The 17,530-nt window shown below is 39.0% G+C and overlaps 1 protein-coding gene across 4 annotated transcripts in view; it reads left to right on the top strand.

Annotated features, from left to right (window-relative positions):
- The first annotated feature begins 993 nt into the window (after nucleotides 1-993).
- The window catches only part of FBLN5 (fibulin 5), a 129,742-nt gene continuing 113,205 nt past the window's right edge, over nucleotides 994-17,530 (top strand). Inside the window, exons 1-4 of one of the 4 annotated variants that reach the window (XM_036769492.1) lie at nucleotides 994-1,492; nucleotides 4,117-4,171; nucleotides 6,077-6,128; nucleotides 8,016-8,258. In XM_036769492.1, the coding sequence (XP_036625387.1) occupies nucleotides 1,476-1,492; nucleotides 4,117-4,171; nucleotides 6,077-6,128; nucleotides 8,016-8,258 (367 nt within the window). In that variant the 5' untranslated portion in view covers nucleotides 994-1,475. Of the gene's footprint in view, nucleotides 1,493-1,794; nucleotides 2,083-4,116; nucleotides 4,172-6,076; nucleotides 6,129-8,015; nucleotides 8,259-17,530 lie in introns of those variants that run through there. The other 3 variants (XM_036769493.1, XM_036769490.1, XM_036769491.1) reach the window with 3 other exon arrangements.

Genomic DNA, 17,530 nt, shown 5'->3' on the forward strand with positions numbered 1-17,530 from the left:
CTTTAAGTCCCAGCTGAAATCCCACCTTTCCTGGTCTCCCATAATGCTAGTGCCTTCTCTCTGATGATTCTCTCCAATGCATCCTGCATATATCTTGTTTCTACATAGTTGTTTGCATGTTGTGTCCCCCATTAGTTTGTGAGCCCCTTGAGAGTAGGCACTCTTTTTTGCCTTTCTTTGTATCTCTACTAGTGCCTGACACATGGTCGGTGCTTAATAAATGTTATTGGCCATTCACTGACATGTAAGATATTTTGAAAACCTTACTGAGAGCGTCCCCATATGCTCATGCCTGCTTCTTTTTCTCAGCTCCTCCTATCGTTTAAGAAAAGCAGTGTAGTATAATGAAGAATGCACTGAATTTGGGAAGTTGAAGCCCCCTTTTGCCATTGACTATGTATATAACCTTTCTCTAGTCTTGGTTTCTTCATCTATAAAGAAGGAGTTCAACTGGGCAGTCTCCTTCCTTCCAGCTTTAAATCTACTATGATATATGACTTTTTTTTTTTTAGCAAAATCATGAATCACCTGTAAAGGGATGCTAGAAGGATTAAAGTTAGAAATTTGCTGTGCAAAAGTTGAAGGGAAGGGTTAGAACCCTGTGTTTTTAGTGGTTTATGATTTTCTCACCCTATTTCTTTTGGAAAATATTCAGCTGTTCTAAATCTTATTTCTAAATCTTCACTTAATTAGGGCTAATTTCTAATAATAAGTCGAGTGCAGCCATCACTATAGCTGCATTTATCATGAATTCAAGTTGCTGTTCTGCTAGAGGCTAAAAACTTTTCTTCAAAGTACAAAAGCAAGTACACATCTTCAAACCTGGAGGGCTAAATCTTCCTAACTCCCTCTTACCCCCCAGACTATCCAAGGCCCCTCCAAAGCTCTAGGATGTTCTATCTGGGAAGGAAACTAAAGGGTGAACGTATTCCCATGGCCCCACCTCCCTCCATGCACTTGATAACCAGCCCTTGCCAATACAATGCTCTCTGCAGAGGCTGTGTGTGTTTGCTTGCTAGAGTCCAGGAGGAGAGGCTTTCCTTCGAGCTCTGAGACTTTCGTCCTGGCAGACGCCCCAAGATTGTTGTGAGGAGTCTAGCCAGTTGGTGAGCTCTCTAATCTGAACCAGCTGTGTCCAGACTGAGGCTCCATTTGCATTGTTTAACATACTTAGAAAATGAAGTGTTCATTTTTAACATTCCTCCTCCAATTGGTTTAATGCTGAATTACTGAAGAGGACTAAGCAAAACCAGGTGCTTTCTCTGTACTCACTCCAGTGCCTCAGGAGGTTCAGACCCTTCCCCTGCCCGCTTCACTGCTTGCTGTATTGGAATATTATTAAGGCAAGAATCGAAGGGCACAGAGGAGGTTGAAGTTCAGAAACGCCTTGGAGTAGTAGGCACTGGGAGCTTTTTTTTCTTTCTTTCTTTTTCCACCCACCCACCTCCTTTTTTTCTTCTCCACACATCTGGGACATGCCAGGATTAAAGAGGTAGGTTCTTTGTATGGAACTTCTTTCTTCAGGGATTGGAAAGACTTGCTATATAGCCTGCTGTGTGGAAAATGTCTATGGCTGAGATTCAATCCGTGTCAGGACACTGGAAAAGAGATTTGCTAGTGATGCAACAAGATTGCTAATTATAAAAATGTGCTGTTCAGTAATTTCCATCTTGAAGATCTTTTCTGGGGGGGGGAAGGGAAGGGGAGGGACAAGGAGTGGTGTTGTATAATAGTTTTAGAAGTCACATTGTCTGTCCCAGGACTGCAGAATTCTACTACTCCAACGCCAGTGCCTTCACGCAAAAACCGCTTTCACAGACTGGCAGCAGCTGTCTGAGCCGTTACCCCCCACCCCCACCAAAATCACTAATCTGAGAGACCGAGCTTAAGTTTACTAGCAATCTTCACAGAAAATAATTGCCATTTTGTATGTGTCATCTGCTGGACAAACCATCGTGCCTGGCTGAACACACTTGCACTCTTGTGGCGGATTGTACTGTATGTCTGTGTGTGATTCGCAAAGGGAATGAGACCCAGAAGTATAAAGCCAATGAGAAGTGGGGATTGCAGACAAAAGTACATGTAAGCAAACTTTACATTGTTCTTTAGGGAAAATTAAGAGACAGTTAAATGATTCTTAAAACTGACGACTCTAAGAGAGTGACAGCTCAGTGATTCATGTCTAGTAAAAGCCTGTAGATTCTTTAAGTCACTGGATTTCAGTGTGTGTGTGTGTGTGTGTGTGAGTGTGTGTGTGTGTGTGTGTGTGTGTGTGCGTGCGGGCTCTGTGAACTAAAACTGAAGCCTGGGATCACCTCTTGTGACAGCTAGCAATGCCATTTGGTAGGTCCCTCCTCCCTTTTCCTTTCTTTAGAGGTAAGGTGTGGAATGGATGGTTCACCTGCTTTTTAGAAAGTACCCTGGAGTGTGAGAATGAGAAACTGAACTCCGGCCATACTTCTGACGGACACATCTTTTGTCATTCTTTTTTGATTGCTTTGCTTTTGGTTGTCCCGGCAGAACAGAATGCAGATTCAGTGTCACAGGGTTATTTGTAGCTCTTTGTGCTGTTACAAGTTCTGCTAATGGCATTTTGGGACTCATTCGTAATTGCAAAAGCTCTTTTTGCTACTGATTGAAGCCTTTCCGACTCTCAGAACTTGCCTGTCACTCTCCCAAGGGTGAGAGCCTTTGTCTGGGTACCTTGACCTGCTTTGAAGTTTGAGGGGAGACTGTAGCTGGGGAATACCTCAAGCCAAAAGGTGAGAAGGATGGGTGTTAAAATGGATTTTGGACCAGCTCTTGAAGGCACTCAGTCTACTTAGTCTCCAATATAAACCAGACGCGGTTTAATAACTAACTGAAAGGAAACTTCATGTGAAGAAACGGGAAAACATTGAAATTCATAATATACAGGCTGCAAAATAAATTGGTTGTTGCTCTTTTAAAAAAAAGATATAAATTTAGTGTTTGCAAGTTAAAAAAAACAGTTCGCTACCACCACCACCACCACAACACAAAAACTCAAAACAGAACAATACAAAACAGCTCTGGGATGTGGCTATGAACTTTATAAGGTCAGAGCAGTCTCCAATAATACGGAACCTGGCTTATGCTGCCTTATATGTAAATAGCTAAGAAACTATTGGAATTTCAGAGTATGTCTTTAGTTGGGGAGAATGATCTTGCAGTTAGATGAAGAAAATGGGAATTATAACTCCTGACTTTGCTTTCTTTGAATAATGGTCAAATCACCTGATTTTTCAGGTCCTCAACTTACCCAAACAATAAATAGACAAAGTCATATGGGTCACAGAATAAGTATGTGGAGGTCAGGTCTGCATTGAAAGTGAATTTGTTGATTGAAGGATAATTCTTCAAAAGAAGAAATGAATGAATTATTCAATTTAGACAGACACAGCACCAGTCTAGGAAGTTCAGTCTTGCTTTTCCTTTGATTGGTTGACTGAGTTAGCCACATTCATTGAATATTTGATCAACCTCCCTATTAACTATGAAGAGTCAAATTTGAGATCACAGAGCATTAAGCTTAGGCAATGTTTGCTAATGCCCCCACTACTGGTTGATGGAAGACACTGATATGTGTATCTAGGCTAGATGAACATTTATATTAAATGACACTCTGGCATCGAATTCATCTAGCACCTTGCTCTTTGGAACTTCAAGCATTTCTCTTTAATCATCCCATTTGTTCTTATCTTTTGAGGTAGGTCACAAATATCATCATCTATACACACATATTTATAATAAAAAACTCAAACATCACTGTCTCTATTTGCTTGCAGACAGAGTAAAAACTTGGTAAATACTTAGTTTGCATCTGCCAGTCCTCCCTGTTTCTCTAGTCTCTATAGGTGCAAAATGGTATTATTGATTATAAAAACAAGTCCCTTAATTACTGCTAAGATAATATATTATAGAACATTTGTCAATTTGTATTGGTAGAAGGAATTTTCTTCTTTAGGAGTCCCCAACTTCAGTGAAATCATAGATCTGGACCATCCTCCTTAAAGTATTATGTTATACTGCATTCATCTTGTACTTAGACATTTGTATATATAAAATATTTATGTTTTATTTCTCATCCCTGTTTAGGATACTGACTGTTTCCATTCTGACTCTTTGTCTCACAAGTCCTGGACATGCACAGGTGAGAGTGAATCTTGCCCTTCTTCCTCCTCTCCCACAAGTTTTTAAAATTATAAAATATTAGCGGTTAGGAGATACTTGAGAGATAATAAATTTCAACTACTAAGTTTGAGGGGCTATAATATGCATCTGTGGAGGGAGTATCCAAATCTACAAAATTATAGATCCTTGAAGTACTGAAATATGTATTCAGCAATTCAATAAACATTTAAGTTCCTAGTATATGTAAAGCGCTGTGCTAGGCCCCAAGAAAGATACAAAATTTAGGTAAGACATAGTCTCTGCTAATACTGAGTGTATGTTCTAGTAGGGAGATTGTGACGCATACAAAAAGTATACACAAAATACAGATAGAATGCAAAATAAAACACATTGTCTATAAGAAAGGTAGAAGTAAAGTACCACATGAATATTCAGGTGGTGGGTAGTGGGGTCATTACAGATTCACAAATGAGGGAAGACTTCCTAGAACTTCCAGTAAACACAAGTTAGGTAGATAGTAATGGAAGAAGATGGGAAGGGAATTCTAGGCATAGAGAACAGAGCAAGGACTCAGATACCATGAAGTGAAGAAAATGCAAGGGGTTAGGGGTGAATGAGAAGAGACAGTGAGAAGTTCAATTTAAAATAATTTTTTTATTTCAAACATCAAACAAAATGATTATATATATATATATATATACATACACACACATATATACACACACACAAACACACACACATATACCATAACATAAGAAAAAAATTGCACATGAAACTACACATCTCTATTATGTAAAGTTTGATTTTCTTTTAGGTATATAATAATTTCAACATATAATTGTCAAAGCTCTCCTAATTGTGATCCTTTCTGGACTTCCTTCTATTCTGGAGAAATTTTATAAAGAGTGGTAAGCATGGGAACCAGATTAGGAGGAGTTGAGAAGAGGGTAGACAGTGAAGAAGTGTGATAATCAGATGTAGATAATTTTTAAAAGAAGCTTAGCCCAAACCGGAAAAGACAAATGATTGCATGATAGATAGATGAGGGCTGAAGGCTTAATTTTTAGGATTGGAAGAACTTGAGCGAGTCTGGAAGTATATGGGACAGAGCTCATGGCAAGGGAGAGATAGAAGATGAGTAAAAAAGGGTCGCCTGCTGGAAAAAGTCATGGAGGAGGTGGGAAATAATGGGGTCAAGGACACTGATAGAGAAATAAGCTTTAGTCAGGACAGGGGTGAAGGAGAAAGAAATAGTGTCAAGATGCTGAGAAGTTTTGAAAGTTAACTTAGTACAGCTGAAAGAGTCTGCTTCTTTAGGGAATATCTTGAACTGGAGTTATTTATTCCAAGAAACATACCCAGTTCTTTCTTGTTCCATGAAGGCGAAGATTGTTTCATTTCTGAATTTTGCACCTTCCTTACGTTGGGGAGCACAGTATGTATTTAGTAAATGGAATGTATGCAGCAATATCATTCCAGAATAGCACCCTGATGAGGAGAATCCTAACTGTCCCCTAACAACTAGCATCTTTCAGGACTGCGATGTGGAGAGAGGTACTGTGATACAGTGGAAGAAAGGATGGATTTGAAGTCAGGGAACAATTTACTACCTGTGTAATCTTGGGAAGGTCACCTACCCTCTCTGGGCTTTGGTTAATTGAGAAAATAGAAGAGACAGACAAGATGATCTTGAGATTCTGTGATGCTATGTTAGAATTCTGTACTTAGGGGTCCCCAGAAAGAAATACCAGAGCATTAAAGATGTAATTTACAGGGGATGTGGAGATTTCAGCTGTGGCCAGAATGTCTCCATTAGGAAGGTGAGAGCCCTCCTGACCTGTTATAAGAAGTAAAGATCATGGTTCTGTAACTTTGTCCTTAAGTACTTTAAAATCAATAACCATCTCTTTCTTTTCTTTCGCAGCAGCAATGCACGAATGGTTTTGACTTGGACCGTGCGTCTGGACAGTGTTTAGGTAGGAATCTCCTGTAGTTGCTTCCCTCTTAGTAGCGGAATTCAGATACCATTGCCCGATGTTATTTCCCTGTCCTGGGAACAGAGTCAACTTTTCATCATGAGGAGTATCAAAGAGGGGATGATACAAAAATCTTCCCCTTTATTCTGCCTAATTAACCTTCCAAATTTTGTTTGACTTTGCCTGAACTACTTTCTGTGAACTGAGGCACGAAGTGGATATAGAGTTGGCTTCAGAGTCTAGAATAGTTAGCATTGATATAACTGCTTTAAGGTTTGTGAAATACAAATAAACCCTGGGAGGAATGTACTATTTTTATCTTCTTTTTATAGATGAGGAAACTGAGTCAGATAGAGACGAAATGATGTGTCCGGGGTAATGTAGCTACTAAGTGTCTGAGACTGGATTTGAACTCAGATCTTTCTGACTCCAGCTGCAGTGCTCTATCTGCTGACCAACCTGACAGTTCCAGAAGACCTGGGTTTGTCTGGCTTCTGATATATGCTGGCTGTGTGACCTTGGGCAAGTCACTTAAACTCTAGGTGCCTTAGGCAACTCTAAGATTACTGGTTGCAAAACAGTTTCATATTTGCATTGGCAGAAGGAATTTCTTCCCTGGGAGGTCCCTGTACTCATGGATTCACAGATTGGGATAATTTTTTTTTTAATCCAAAACCCAAACTATTTTTTTAAAAAAATTTCCAAACTTGTTCTTGCCACATGACAACCCAGGGGTTGGGGGTGGGACAGTGATGGCATGAGGAATGACAGGAAACCAGCAGAACCTTAAAAGATCTGCCATGGGAAATAGGCTTCTGTATACTGGCTATGATTTAAAGGTGGTAGGTCGGCATTTTTGTTTTTCATCTGACCATCTCATCCCAACTACCAATGACTTTGGGTGTTAAACTATAGAACGAGTTGTATGCTCTGAGTCTTGGAATTTCCCTTCCATGAGGTGTGAGTTGGCTCTGCCTCTGCTCAGATGGTTGTCATATGCTTTCAGGACCCAGGCATGCTTTTATTCCCCACCCCACCCCTCAAGCTGCTAATGCTAAGGCTGGTGAGAAGGGGTGTGTGTGTGTGTGTGTGTGTGTGTGCGACTGATCTATTTGTGTGACCAGGCTGCCTGTGTTCATGCACATCATCTAGAAAGACATTCTGTAGACCAGGGAGGGGGCCCTGAAGGTCTGGGAGAACACACACTGTTTTGGATGCGTGCCCTGCCTGTTTCTTAGTCTAATGGAAGTAAACTTTGAAGTAACAAACTTCACAATCAAAGCAGCCATTATGTCAGTAACAATTTCTTCTTGCCTGTCCCAATACCTCCCGCCTCCTGCCCTTGCCCTTGGAATCAGAAATTATGTCACTTTTAAGAGACTGGGTTCAAGTCTCAGTTCCGACCCCGACTCGTTATGCAACCCAGTTTCCTCCTCTGTACAATGAGATAATAATACACTGCCTAGCTCGCAGGGCTGCTGTGAAGAACATTTACTGAAAACCACGTGGTGCCATGTCCATGTGCCCTCTAATAATAGTTATGCTTGTGTCAGTTAGTTGTGGCAGTCTGGTATAGTCTTTAGAACAGTGTGCCTGAAACCAGGAAGACTTGTGTTCAAATCCCACCTTTGAGATTCAGCAGCCCTGTGATCCTAGGCAATGCTGAATCTCTGTGTGCTTCAGACAACTCTCCAGGACTCACCTACTAAGCAATAGGTGGGTTGCAATCTGCACTGGTGAGCTCCTTCCCATATTGGAAAATTAGTCAGGAGCAGGTATGGGCAAAGCCTATTGGATGATTCTTAGGAGGGCTCTGACTAAATAAAGGCATACACGACATAGCAGTGTGACTAGTCATACTCTTGCCTCTTCTGTCTGTCTTGACAGATGTCGACGAATGCAGGACTATCCCTGATGCCTGCCGAGGAGACATGATGTGTGTGAACCAAAATGGAGGCTATTTATGCATTCCCCGAACCAACCCAGTATACCGAGGGCCCTATTCAAATCCTTACTCAGGCGCATACCCACCACCCCCCGCGCCGGTTCCTGCTCCAAACTACCCCACTATTGCAAGACCTGTTATTTGCCGTTTTGGATACCAAATGGACGAAAGCAATCAATGCGTTGGTGAGTAACCAGGGTCTGAGGCTACCAATGTTTTGCTTTAGTGGAAATGTCTGTGTTCTTATTCCTGGATGTGCTGTCTTAAAAAGAGTGACCTAATATGATAGAACGAGCCAGCGAGCGCTCATTCAATCCTGATTGCCCATGTATTTGGTGGCTATGGATGTCATGTTCAACAAATAGATAATTAATAAATGTTTGTTGAATCTGTTCATTCAACTTATTAATAAATGCTTGTTGAATAAATTGAATATACAGAGCCAACAAACATTTATTAATTATTTATAACATACAAGATACAATACTTGGTAATGAGGACCAAAATATGAAAAAGATTGAATCTTTGCCCTTAAAGATCTAGTATGAGGAGCTAAGACAAAGATACGACAAACCATGACATGAGAGGTAGTATGGGAATTCAGAGGGCTTTTGATTGAAGCAGTAGGTGATAGTGCTCAAGAAGGCTTCTTGGGAGAGGTGGTAATGTAAGGATGGGAAGGATTTCAATAGGGGAGATGAACAGTGGGAGCAAAGGCACGGGGGAAAGGATAGGATGTGTCTAGGAATGGTAACTGGTCTAGGTTGGTTGGAACATAGATTATGTGAAGGGAAGAAGCATGAAATAAGGTTAGAAAGTTAGGTTGGAGCCAGAATGTGAAGGGCCTTGAATACCAAGCATTCGTACTATTTGGCAGGCGATGAGGAGCCACTAAATATGCATCTATCTATGCCACTCTGGGAATGGACCTTAGAGGCTTTACTGATGTGTTCATTATTCTACACTGGAGCAAGGATTTCTTCCCCCTCTTTTCTAGGCAGTGTTCATGTTTTCAAATTAAATAGTACTTTTTGAAACACACGTATTGTCTAACTCAGTGAGTGAGATAGATCTCTTTTCCCTCATTCATTGAGCCTCTGCATTTTCGAATATTTTGCCTATATAGAAGTTGCCTTCTGTAATGTAGAAGAAAACTAGAAGTGTAGAAGTAAAGGAGTGGGAGCCTTCACATTTCACAGAGGGCCTCTGAAGGTGACCCTAGGCTTTTTTGCAAATTCTTTTCAGGTAGACAACCTGACAAGGGAGAAATAATGTGCTTTTGTAGAGTTTTGGAAAGAACATTGGGATTTGGAGTTAAGATACGTGGATTCCAAATTCATTTCTAACGCTCACTGTGTGACCTGGGGCAAAGGTCTTCATCTTTCTGAGCTTCTCTGCAGCTCTTCATCTCAGCCTCAGGTTCTCTATATGTAAAAATGAAGATGATGCTATGTACACTGCCTTACAATTTTTACAGAAGTATTGTAGGGATAGAGTTCTATAAGCTTTTAAAATGCTTTAGAAATGGAGGTTGTTATTATGATTATGGTTCAGATAGAGCCCCTGGAAGGCTATCAGAGCACGGCCATTGCCAGGAGGAGATGACTTTAGATTTGGACTAACAGTCTCAGAATTAAATCTAAGGACACTCCTCTCTCTCTGTCTCTTTGTCTCTCTCTCTGTCTCTCTCTGTTTCTCTCTCTGTCTCTGCCTGCCTGTCTGTCTGTCTGTCTGTCTGTCTGTCTCTCTCTCTCTCTCTGTAGAGGGTTATTTGGCAGGACTGGAAATAGCCTATACCCCAGGTAAATTCTTCCCACAACATTTGGCCAATGTGTATCAGAGTTTTATTAATTTATTATTATGTTAACTCATTCCTAAGGCACTTTAAGGCTCACAGAATTTCAGAACTGAAAGAGATCTTAGAGACCATCTAGGCTAAACTGTACCAGAACACAAATCCCCTTTATAACCTCTCCAACAAGTGATCATCCTTCCAACCTTTCCTTGAAAATCTCCATTGTGGGAGTGACCCACTACCTTCCAAAGCATCCCCGCCCTACTGTCGGGTAGCTCTAATTCTTTTCCTTATATTTGAAGCTTCCCCATAATTTCCTAATTCTTTTGGAACTAAGTAGCCAAATCTAATCCTCATGCCAAATGAAAATACTTGAAGTCAATTTGCACAGCCTGCCAAGTCATCTGTTCTCCAAAATAAATGTCCCCAGTGCTTTTGTCAAGCAGCTCTATGACATGGGTAAGACCACCATTACCACCATCATCATCATCATTGTCTCCAGTTTTGCAGATGAGGACACAGAAGCTCAGAGAAGTGACATGATTTGTTTAGAATCACACAGTTGGTGAACTGACATTTGAACCTTAGGGTTCATGATTCCAGGCCTACTCTTTCATTTAATTTTTATTTTATTTTTTCTCAATTACATATAAGCAAAAAATTTTAACATTTGTTCTTAAAAGTTTTTGAGTTCCGTATTATCTGCCTTCCTGTCTTCCTTCCCCGCTCCTGAGGAAGGCAAGCAATTTGGTATAGATTATACACGTGCCGTCATGGAAAACATTTCCATCAAGTCCGCTCTTTCTATGACATCGTGCTTGACCGGAACCCAGGGCAGGGTTGCATCTTACTTAGTGAATTGTATTTCCCTTTTGATACCTTTGCTCTTGGATGCACTGTCTTTCTTCAGGTTGCAGCTAAAATCCCACCTGCTTCAAGAAGCCTTTCCTTATGCTCCTTAATAATGCTGTTATTAATAATGTTAATCTTCCCTCTAAGATTATCTTTAATTTATCCTATCCATATGTTTGCACGTTGTCTCGCTCATTGGTTTATGGGCTCCTTAAGGGTGGGACTTTCCCCCTCTGCCCCTTTCTTTGTCTGCCCAGTGCTTGGCATAATTCTTGGCACAGAATAGGCACTAATAAATGCTTGTTGACTTGACTTGACCCAGCATGATAATCATGCTGGGGCATCTGGAGGCACAGCCTCATTTGGGAAAGCCTTGGCTCATGCTAGAAGTCCTCTTCCTTACTTCTCTCCCTCTAGCCCATTACAAAGCCAAGGAGTGTTAGAACTGGAAGGAACCTTAAAGATCATCAAATCCAGCCTCCCTCATTTCAGAGATTGGGAGGCCGAGACTTAGAGAACAGAAATGGCTGACTCAGGACTGCATAGCTAGAAAGTGGCGGAGCTGAGACTTTAGCCCATCTTTTCTGAGTCTAAACTCAAGGCCTGTTTCCACTATATAATCCTTGAGATGATATATCTGTGTGTGTGCCATAATGATTTCTGGAGTACCATTACTATTCATTTCCTGCCATGTGGCTCTGAACTGTATGTAAGCTTTGGGAATGGTACAGAGAAACTAGATCCCCTGCTTATAAAGTTTATTTCACTTCTAGGGCTGAATATTTGCCTGCAATATTATTTTAGAGGTGGCATTGAATAATGTGTGTGGGTTTTTTGTTTTTCTACATACTTGGAACTTTATAAATCTTATGTGCAAATATACATTTTATCGTGTAAATGTATGCTAGTAGCACACAAACATATGGTTCTCAGGTTTACTGGAAAAATTCAGTAGCCTTAAGATTAAACCTTACCATTAGTATTGGCCTCAACAGCAAGGTAGGTGGCAGTTTCTTTTATATCTAAGAAAGCACGGGGTGGAAAAGAGTAGCAAGGCCCAAGCAGGGGGAGACAAAAGCTGAGGTTTTTGTGGAAAAACCATTGAATCCTAGAATATTAGAAATCAAAGAATTTTATAGCTAGAAGGAGTCTTGTAACATAGAGTGTTGGAGGTGGAAGGGATCTTAGAATATAGAATGTTAGAACCCAAAACAAAATGTACACTCTGGAAGGACCTTAGATGTCACAAAATCACAGATTAGGTGTGAGAGATGTCCTCAGAAGTCATCTAGTCCAGGGTCCTTATTTTACAGAGAGGTTAAGTGACTTACCCAAGGTCACACCAGGTAAGCAATGACAGAACCAAGGAAGGTTGCATTTATACACCTGCTATCAGCAGCTTCCCAGCAGTCATTACCTTCCATCCTGGATGTATTCATCGGTAGGAAAGGGGCTGGAACTTGGACATTGTACTCTTCAGAGGCTGCGAGCCCCTTAATGTAGATATTAATAGTTTATCACTCTCATTTGACAGATGAGGGAACCAAAGCCCAGACGGGGTCTGTTGACATGTCCAATGCCATGTGTCTTGACAAAAAGCTAACTCAGCCTTCCTATTCCATTCCTCTGTATCTGTTTGAAAATAAAATACATGCCAGGCTTGGTGGCCTACACCTGTAATCTTCACTACTGGGGAAACTGAAGATGAACTCAGGTTTTCTGAGCTGCAGTGAGCTAAGTCAGTTATATGTCTGTACCAACTGTGGCATCAATGTGGTGAGCTGCGGGGAGGGAGATTCCTAAGAAGGAGTGAACTGGCCAAAGTCAGAAATGGAATGGGTCAAAACTCCTCTGTCTGTCAGAAATGGGACTGAGTCCACTAAAAATAAATGATCTTAAAAAGGAGAGAGAGAAAAACAATAAATATTCCCTAAGGAAATGCTGGCCTGTGTGGTGCTGCTAATAATCCGATGTCTAGAGGCAACATGGTACTTTGGAAAGAATGGTGAATTTTAAGTTAGAGGAGCTAGGTTTAGAGCCTGGCTTTGTCATCTGTGTGATGTTGGGTAACTCTGTTAACTTCTTTGGTTCTCAGGTTATTCATCTATAAAGTTAGGGAGGTTGGACTAGGTAATCTCTAAGCACTCTTTCAACTGTATTCTGTATTAAGAAGATAAAGGATTTTGATGATGCTTCTATAAATTTCAATCTTATGGAAGGGACCCAAGATTTTATAGAGTGTGAGAGCTCCCTAACATGATCACTTTCAGCAGCTTCATAAGCTTTTTTTAACAAAATTTTCATATATACATATATATTTCTGATTATATGTAAAAATAATTTTGAAAATGCATTTAAAAATTTTTTAATTTCAATTTCTCTCCCTGCTTCTCCTCCCCTTCCTTGAGAAAATAAACAACTTGATATAGACGATACATGTGCAATCATGCAAAAGGCATTTCCTTGTTAGTCATGATGTGAAATAGAACACGAACCAAAAAATTTAGAAGACAAGAAGAATAAAGGAAATAGAAAAAGCATACTTTGATTTGCATTCAGACTTCATCAATCCTTTCTTTGGAGGTGGAAAGCATTTTTCGTCATAAGTCCTTCAGGAATTGTATTGCTGAGGAGAGCTAAGTCGTTCACTGTTGATCATCATATAATATTGTGGTGTGTGCAATATTCTCCTGGTTCTGATCACTTCATTTTGCATCAGTTCATGTAAGTCTTCCCAGGTTTTTCTGAAGTCCACCTGCTCATTATTTCTTATGGCACAGTAGTATTCCATTACAATCATATACCACAACTTGTCCAGCCATTTCCCAATTGATGGGCATCCCCTCAATTTCCTATTCTTTGCCACCACAAAAAGAGCTGCTATAAATAGTTTTGTACATACGGGTCCTTTTCCTTTTTTTTTTTTTTGGTTCTCTTTGGGGTACGGACCTCATAGTGGTTTTCCTAGGTCTAAAGGTGTGCATGGCTTTCTAGCCCTGTGGGCACAGTTCCAAATTGCTCTCTAGAATTGTTGAATCAGTTTACAACATTAGTTTCCTAATTTTTCTACATCCTCTCCATTTGTCATTTTCCTTTTCTGTCACCTTAGCCAATCTCATCAATGTGAGGTGGCATTTTCTTTAATCAATAGTGATTTAGAGCATTTTTTCACGTGACTATAGAGAGCTTTGATTTCTTCTTCTGAAACTGCCTGTTCATATCCTTTGACCATTTACCAATTGGGGAATGACTTGTATACTTATAAATTTGAATCAGTTCTTTATATATTTGAGAAATGAGGCATTTATCAGAGAAGCTTGCTGTAAATATTTTTTCCTAGTTTCTGCTTTCCTTTTAATCTTGACTGCATTGGTTTTGTGCAGGAACTTTTTAATTTTACATAATCAAAAATATCCATTTTACATCCTATAATGCTCTCTCTCTCTCTCTAAAATATACCATCTTCCACTAATTTGCTTATATGATAAGCAAATCACTTTATGTCTAGATCGAGTACCCATTTTGACCTTATTTTGGTATATATTGTGTGAGATGTTGGTCTCAAACACTAGATTACTATGGTACTTTACTACTGTGCATTATGTACCTAATTACCTAATCTGTTCCATTGATCCATCACTCTATTTCTTAGCTAGTACCGGAATGCTTGGAAGATTATTGCTTTGTAATACAGTTTGAGATCTGGTACTGCTGGGACACCTTCCTTCACATTTTTTTTTCATTGATTCCCTTGATTTTCTTGACCTTTTGTTCTTCCAGCTGAAGTTTGGTATTAATTTTTCTAGTTTTATAAAATAACTTTTGATAGCTTGTTGGTATGGCACTGAATAAGTAATTTAGGGAGAACTATCATTTTTATTATATTGTCTCAGCCAACCCATAAGCAATGAATATTTTTCCAGTTGTTTAGATCTGACTTTATTTATGTGAAAAGTGTTTTGCAATTGTATTCATATAATCCCTAGGTTTGCCTTGGCAGGCACACTCCCAAGTGTTTTATATTGTCTGAAGTTATTTTAAATGGAATTTCTCTTTCTTTCTCTTCCTGCTAGACTTTGTTGGTAATATATAGAAATGCTGCTGATTTATGTGGGTTTATTTTATATCCTGCAAACTTGCTGAAGTTGTTAATTATTTCAACTAGATTTTTTGTTGATTCTCTAAGTATACTATTACATCATATGCAAAGAGTGATAGTTTTGTTTCTTCATTGTCTGTTTTAATTCCTTCATTATCTTTTTCTTCTCATTACTATAGCTAGCATTTCTAGTACAATATTGAATAATGGTGGTGATAATGGGCATCCTTCATTTACCCTTGATCTTATTGGGACTACTTCTAGCTTATCCCCATTACAGATAATGCTTGCTGATGGTATTATTTTAAATAAAACTCCATTTATTCTATGCTTTCCAGTGTTTTTAATAAGAATGTGTTATATTTTGTCAAAATTTTTCCTGCATCTATTGAGATAATCATATGATTTTTGTTGCTTTTGTTACTCAAATGGTGAACTTTCTTGATAATTTTCCTAATGTTGAACTAGCCCTACATTCTTAGTATAGATCCCACCTGGTCATAGTGTACGCTCTTGGTGATATATTGCTGTGATCTACTTGCTAGTATTTTATTGAAAATTTTTATATCAATATTCATTAGGGAAATTGGTCTCTGGTTTTCTTTCTCTGTTTTGGCTCTTCCTGGTTTAGATATCAGCACCATAGTTATGTTGTAAAAGGAATTTAGTAGACCTCTTTCTTTGCCTATTTTTCTAAATATTTTATATAGTATTAGAAATGTTTGGTAGAGTTTACTTATGAATCCATCTGGTCTTGGGGATTTTATCTGAGGGAGCTCATTTATGGCTTGTCCAATTTCATTTTATAAGATAGGGTTATTAAGATATCCTACTTCTTCTACTGTTAATTTGAAAAATTTCTATTTTTGTAAATATTCATCCATGTCACTTAGATTGTGAGATTTACTGGCATACAATTAGGCAAAATAGCACCTAATAATTGCTTTAATTTCCTCTTCATTGATGGTGAGTTCAACCTTTTCATTTTTAATATAGGCAATTTGGTTTTCTTTTTTTAATCAAATTAACCAATTGTTTATCTATTTTTGCTTTTTTTTCTTTGTAAGACCGGCTCCTAGTTTAATTTATTATTTCAATGGTTTATTTACTTTTAATTTTATTAATCTATCATTTGAGATTCAGAATTTCTAATTTGATTTTTAATTGGGATTTTTAAGTTGTTCTTTTTCTAGTTTTTTTAGTTGCATGCCCAGTTCATTGACTTTCCCTTTCTCTGTTTTATTGATGTAAACATCTAGAGATATAAATTTTCCCCTAAGTACTGCTTTGGCTGCATCCCATAAATGTTGGCAAGTTGTCTCATTATTGTCATTCTTTTTAATGAAATTATTGATTATTTCTATGATTTATTCTTTGACCCACTCATTCTTTAGGATTAGATTATTTAGTTTCTAATTAATTTTTATTGTATGCTTCCATGGCCCTTTATTGAATGTAATTTTTATTGCATTATGATCTGAAAAGGTTGCATTTAATATCTGTGCTTTTCTGCATTTGGTTGTGAGGTTTTTATGCCCTAACACATGGTCAATTTTCATGTAGGTGCCTTTATAAGTTTTCCTTACCCCCACCACAGTACAGTTGGGAACTGCTTCAGAGTTCTGTTGGGTTACCCCCTTCCCCACCATACCCCTTGCCAGGATCTCAATGCCCTTGAACACTTAGATTTGACTGGGACTGCTGTTTGTCTATCGAACCCTATGAAGTCATGCAATTTATGACTCTATTAATCTGTCACATAGGAGAATGCTAGAGCACAATAATACCACCTCTTTTGTAAAATGAACACAATCTAGGAACCTTGGCTAGGACTGGAACTAAGCCCATCCATTTCCAAAAAGTTCAGCATTATACATTCATAAGTCCTGAGTGCCTTCCAATTTCCCTTCACTCCACCCCAGCATTTCCTGATTTACAACGGGTTTTCAAATAGGCCTTCAGCAGAAATCCTTCTGGGCATTGTGGATGGTGGCGTCAGTACTGAGGGGCTAGGAGGGGGGAGACAGGAAGAAGAGGTGTCTATTTTTACCCTCTCTTCTTCCTAAGAACAGAGAAGAGGGAGAGCCAGGCCTAGTTAGTGGGAAAAAGGAGAAGCAAAGTCCAGAGATGACAGAAATGGAGGTGAAGAAGAGCAAGAAGGAAACTAAAAACAGAAGAGGGGAAAGGAAGTAGTCATACAATTTATATTTGTTAGGGATGCGATATGTCTATACTTGCCATCTCTTAGTCAGCGGCTCCCATGTTGAAGGGTTGGATGTAGGAGTGAACATCTCTGGTACATTTCTTATTTGGTTGACAAGATGACAAAGGAACAGAAAAAAAAAGAGAGAATGATGGGGGGGCGGTGAAGAGAATTAGTTTCTGGAAATTGCTCCATTTTTCCAATAACACTAGAAGTTTCCCTGTTGTTTTTCCCATGCAACCTTTTTCAAAGGCCTTTGAACCTTGGAACTTTATGGTTGAAGATGATCTAAGTTCCATTTCTTACTCTGCCACTAATTATGAGGCCTCAGACAAGTCACTGACCTTTATAAGCCTCGGTTCCATATCTGTAAGATTGCGGAAATAATTTCTACCTTGTATATCTCCTAAGATACAAGGCTAAGATGAAATGATAGGTGTGAAAATGATTTAAGCTGAAAGAACAATATAAATATGTTACTATCATTTAAATCTCTACTAGAAATTAG

Source organism: Trichosurus vulpecula, chromosome 8 (assembly GCF_011100635.1).
Source record: "Trichosurus vulpecula isolate mTriVul1 chromosome 8, mTriVul1.pri, whole genome shotgun sequence".
Lineage (NCBI taxonomy): Eukaryota > Metazoa > Chordata > Mammalia > Diprotodontia > Phalangeridae > Trichosurus > Trichosurus vulpecula.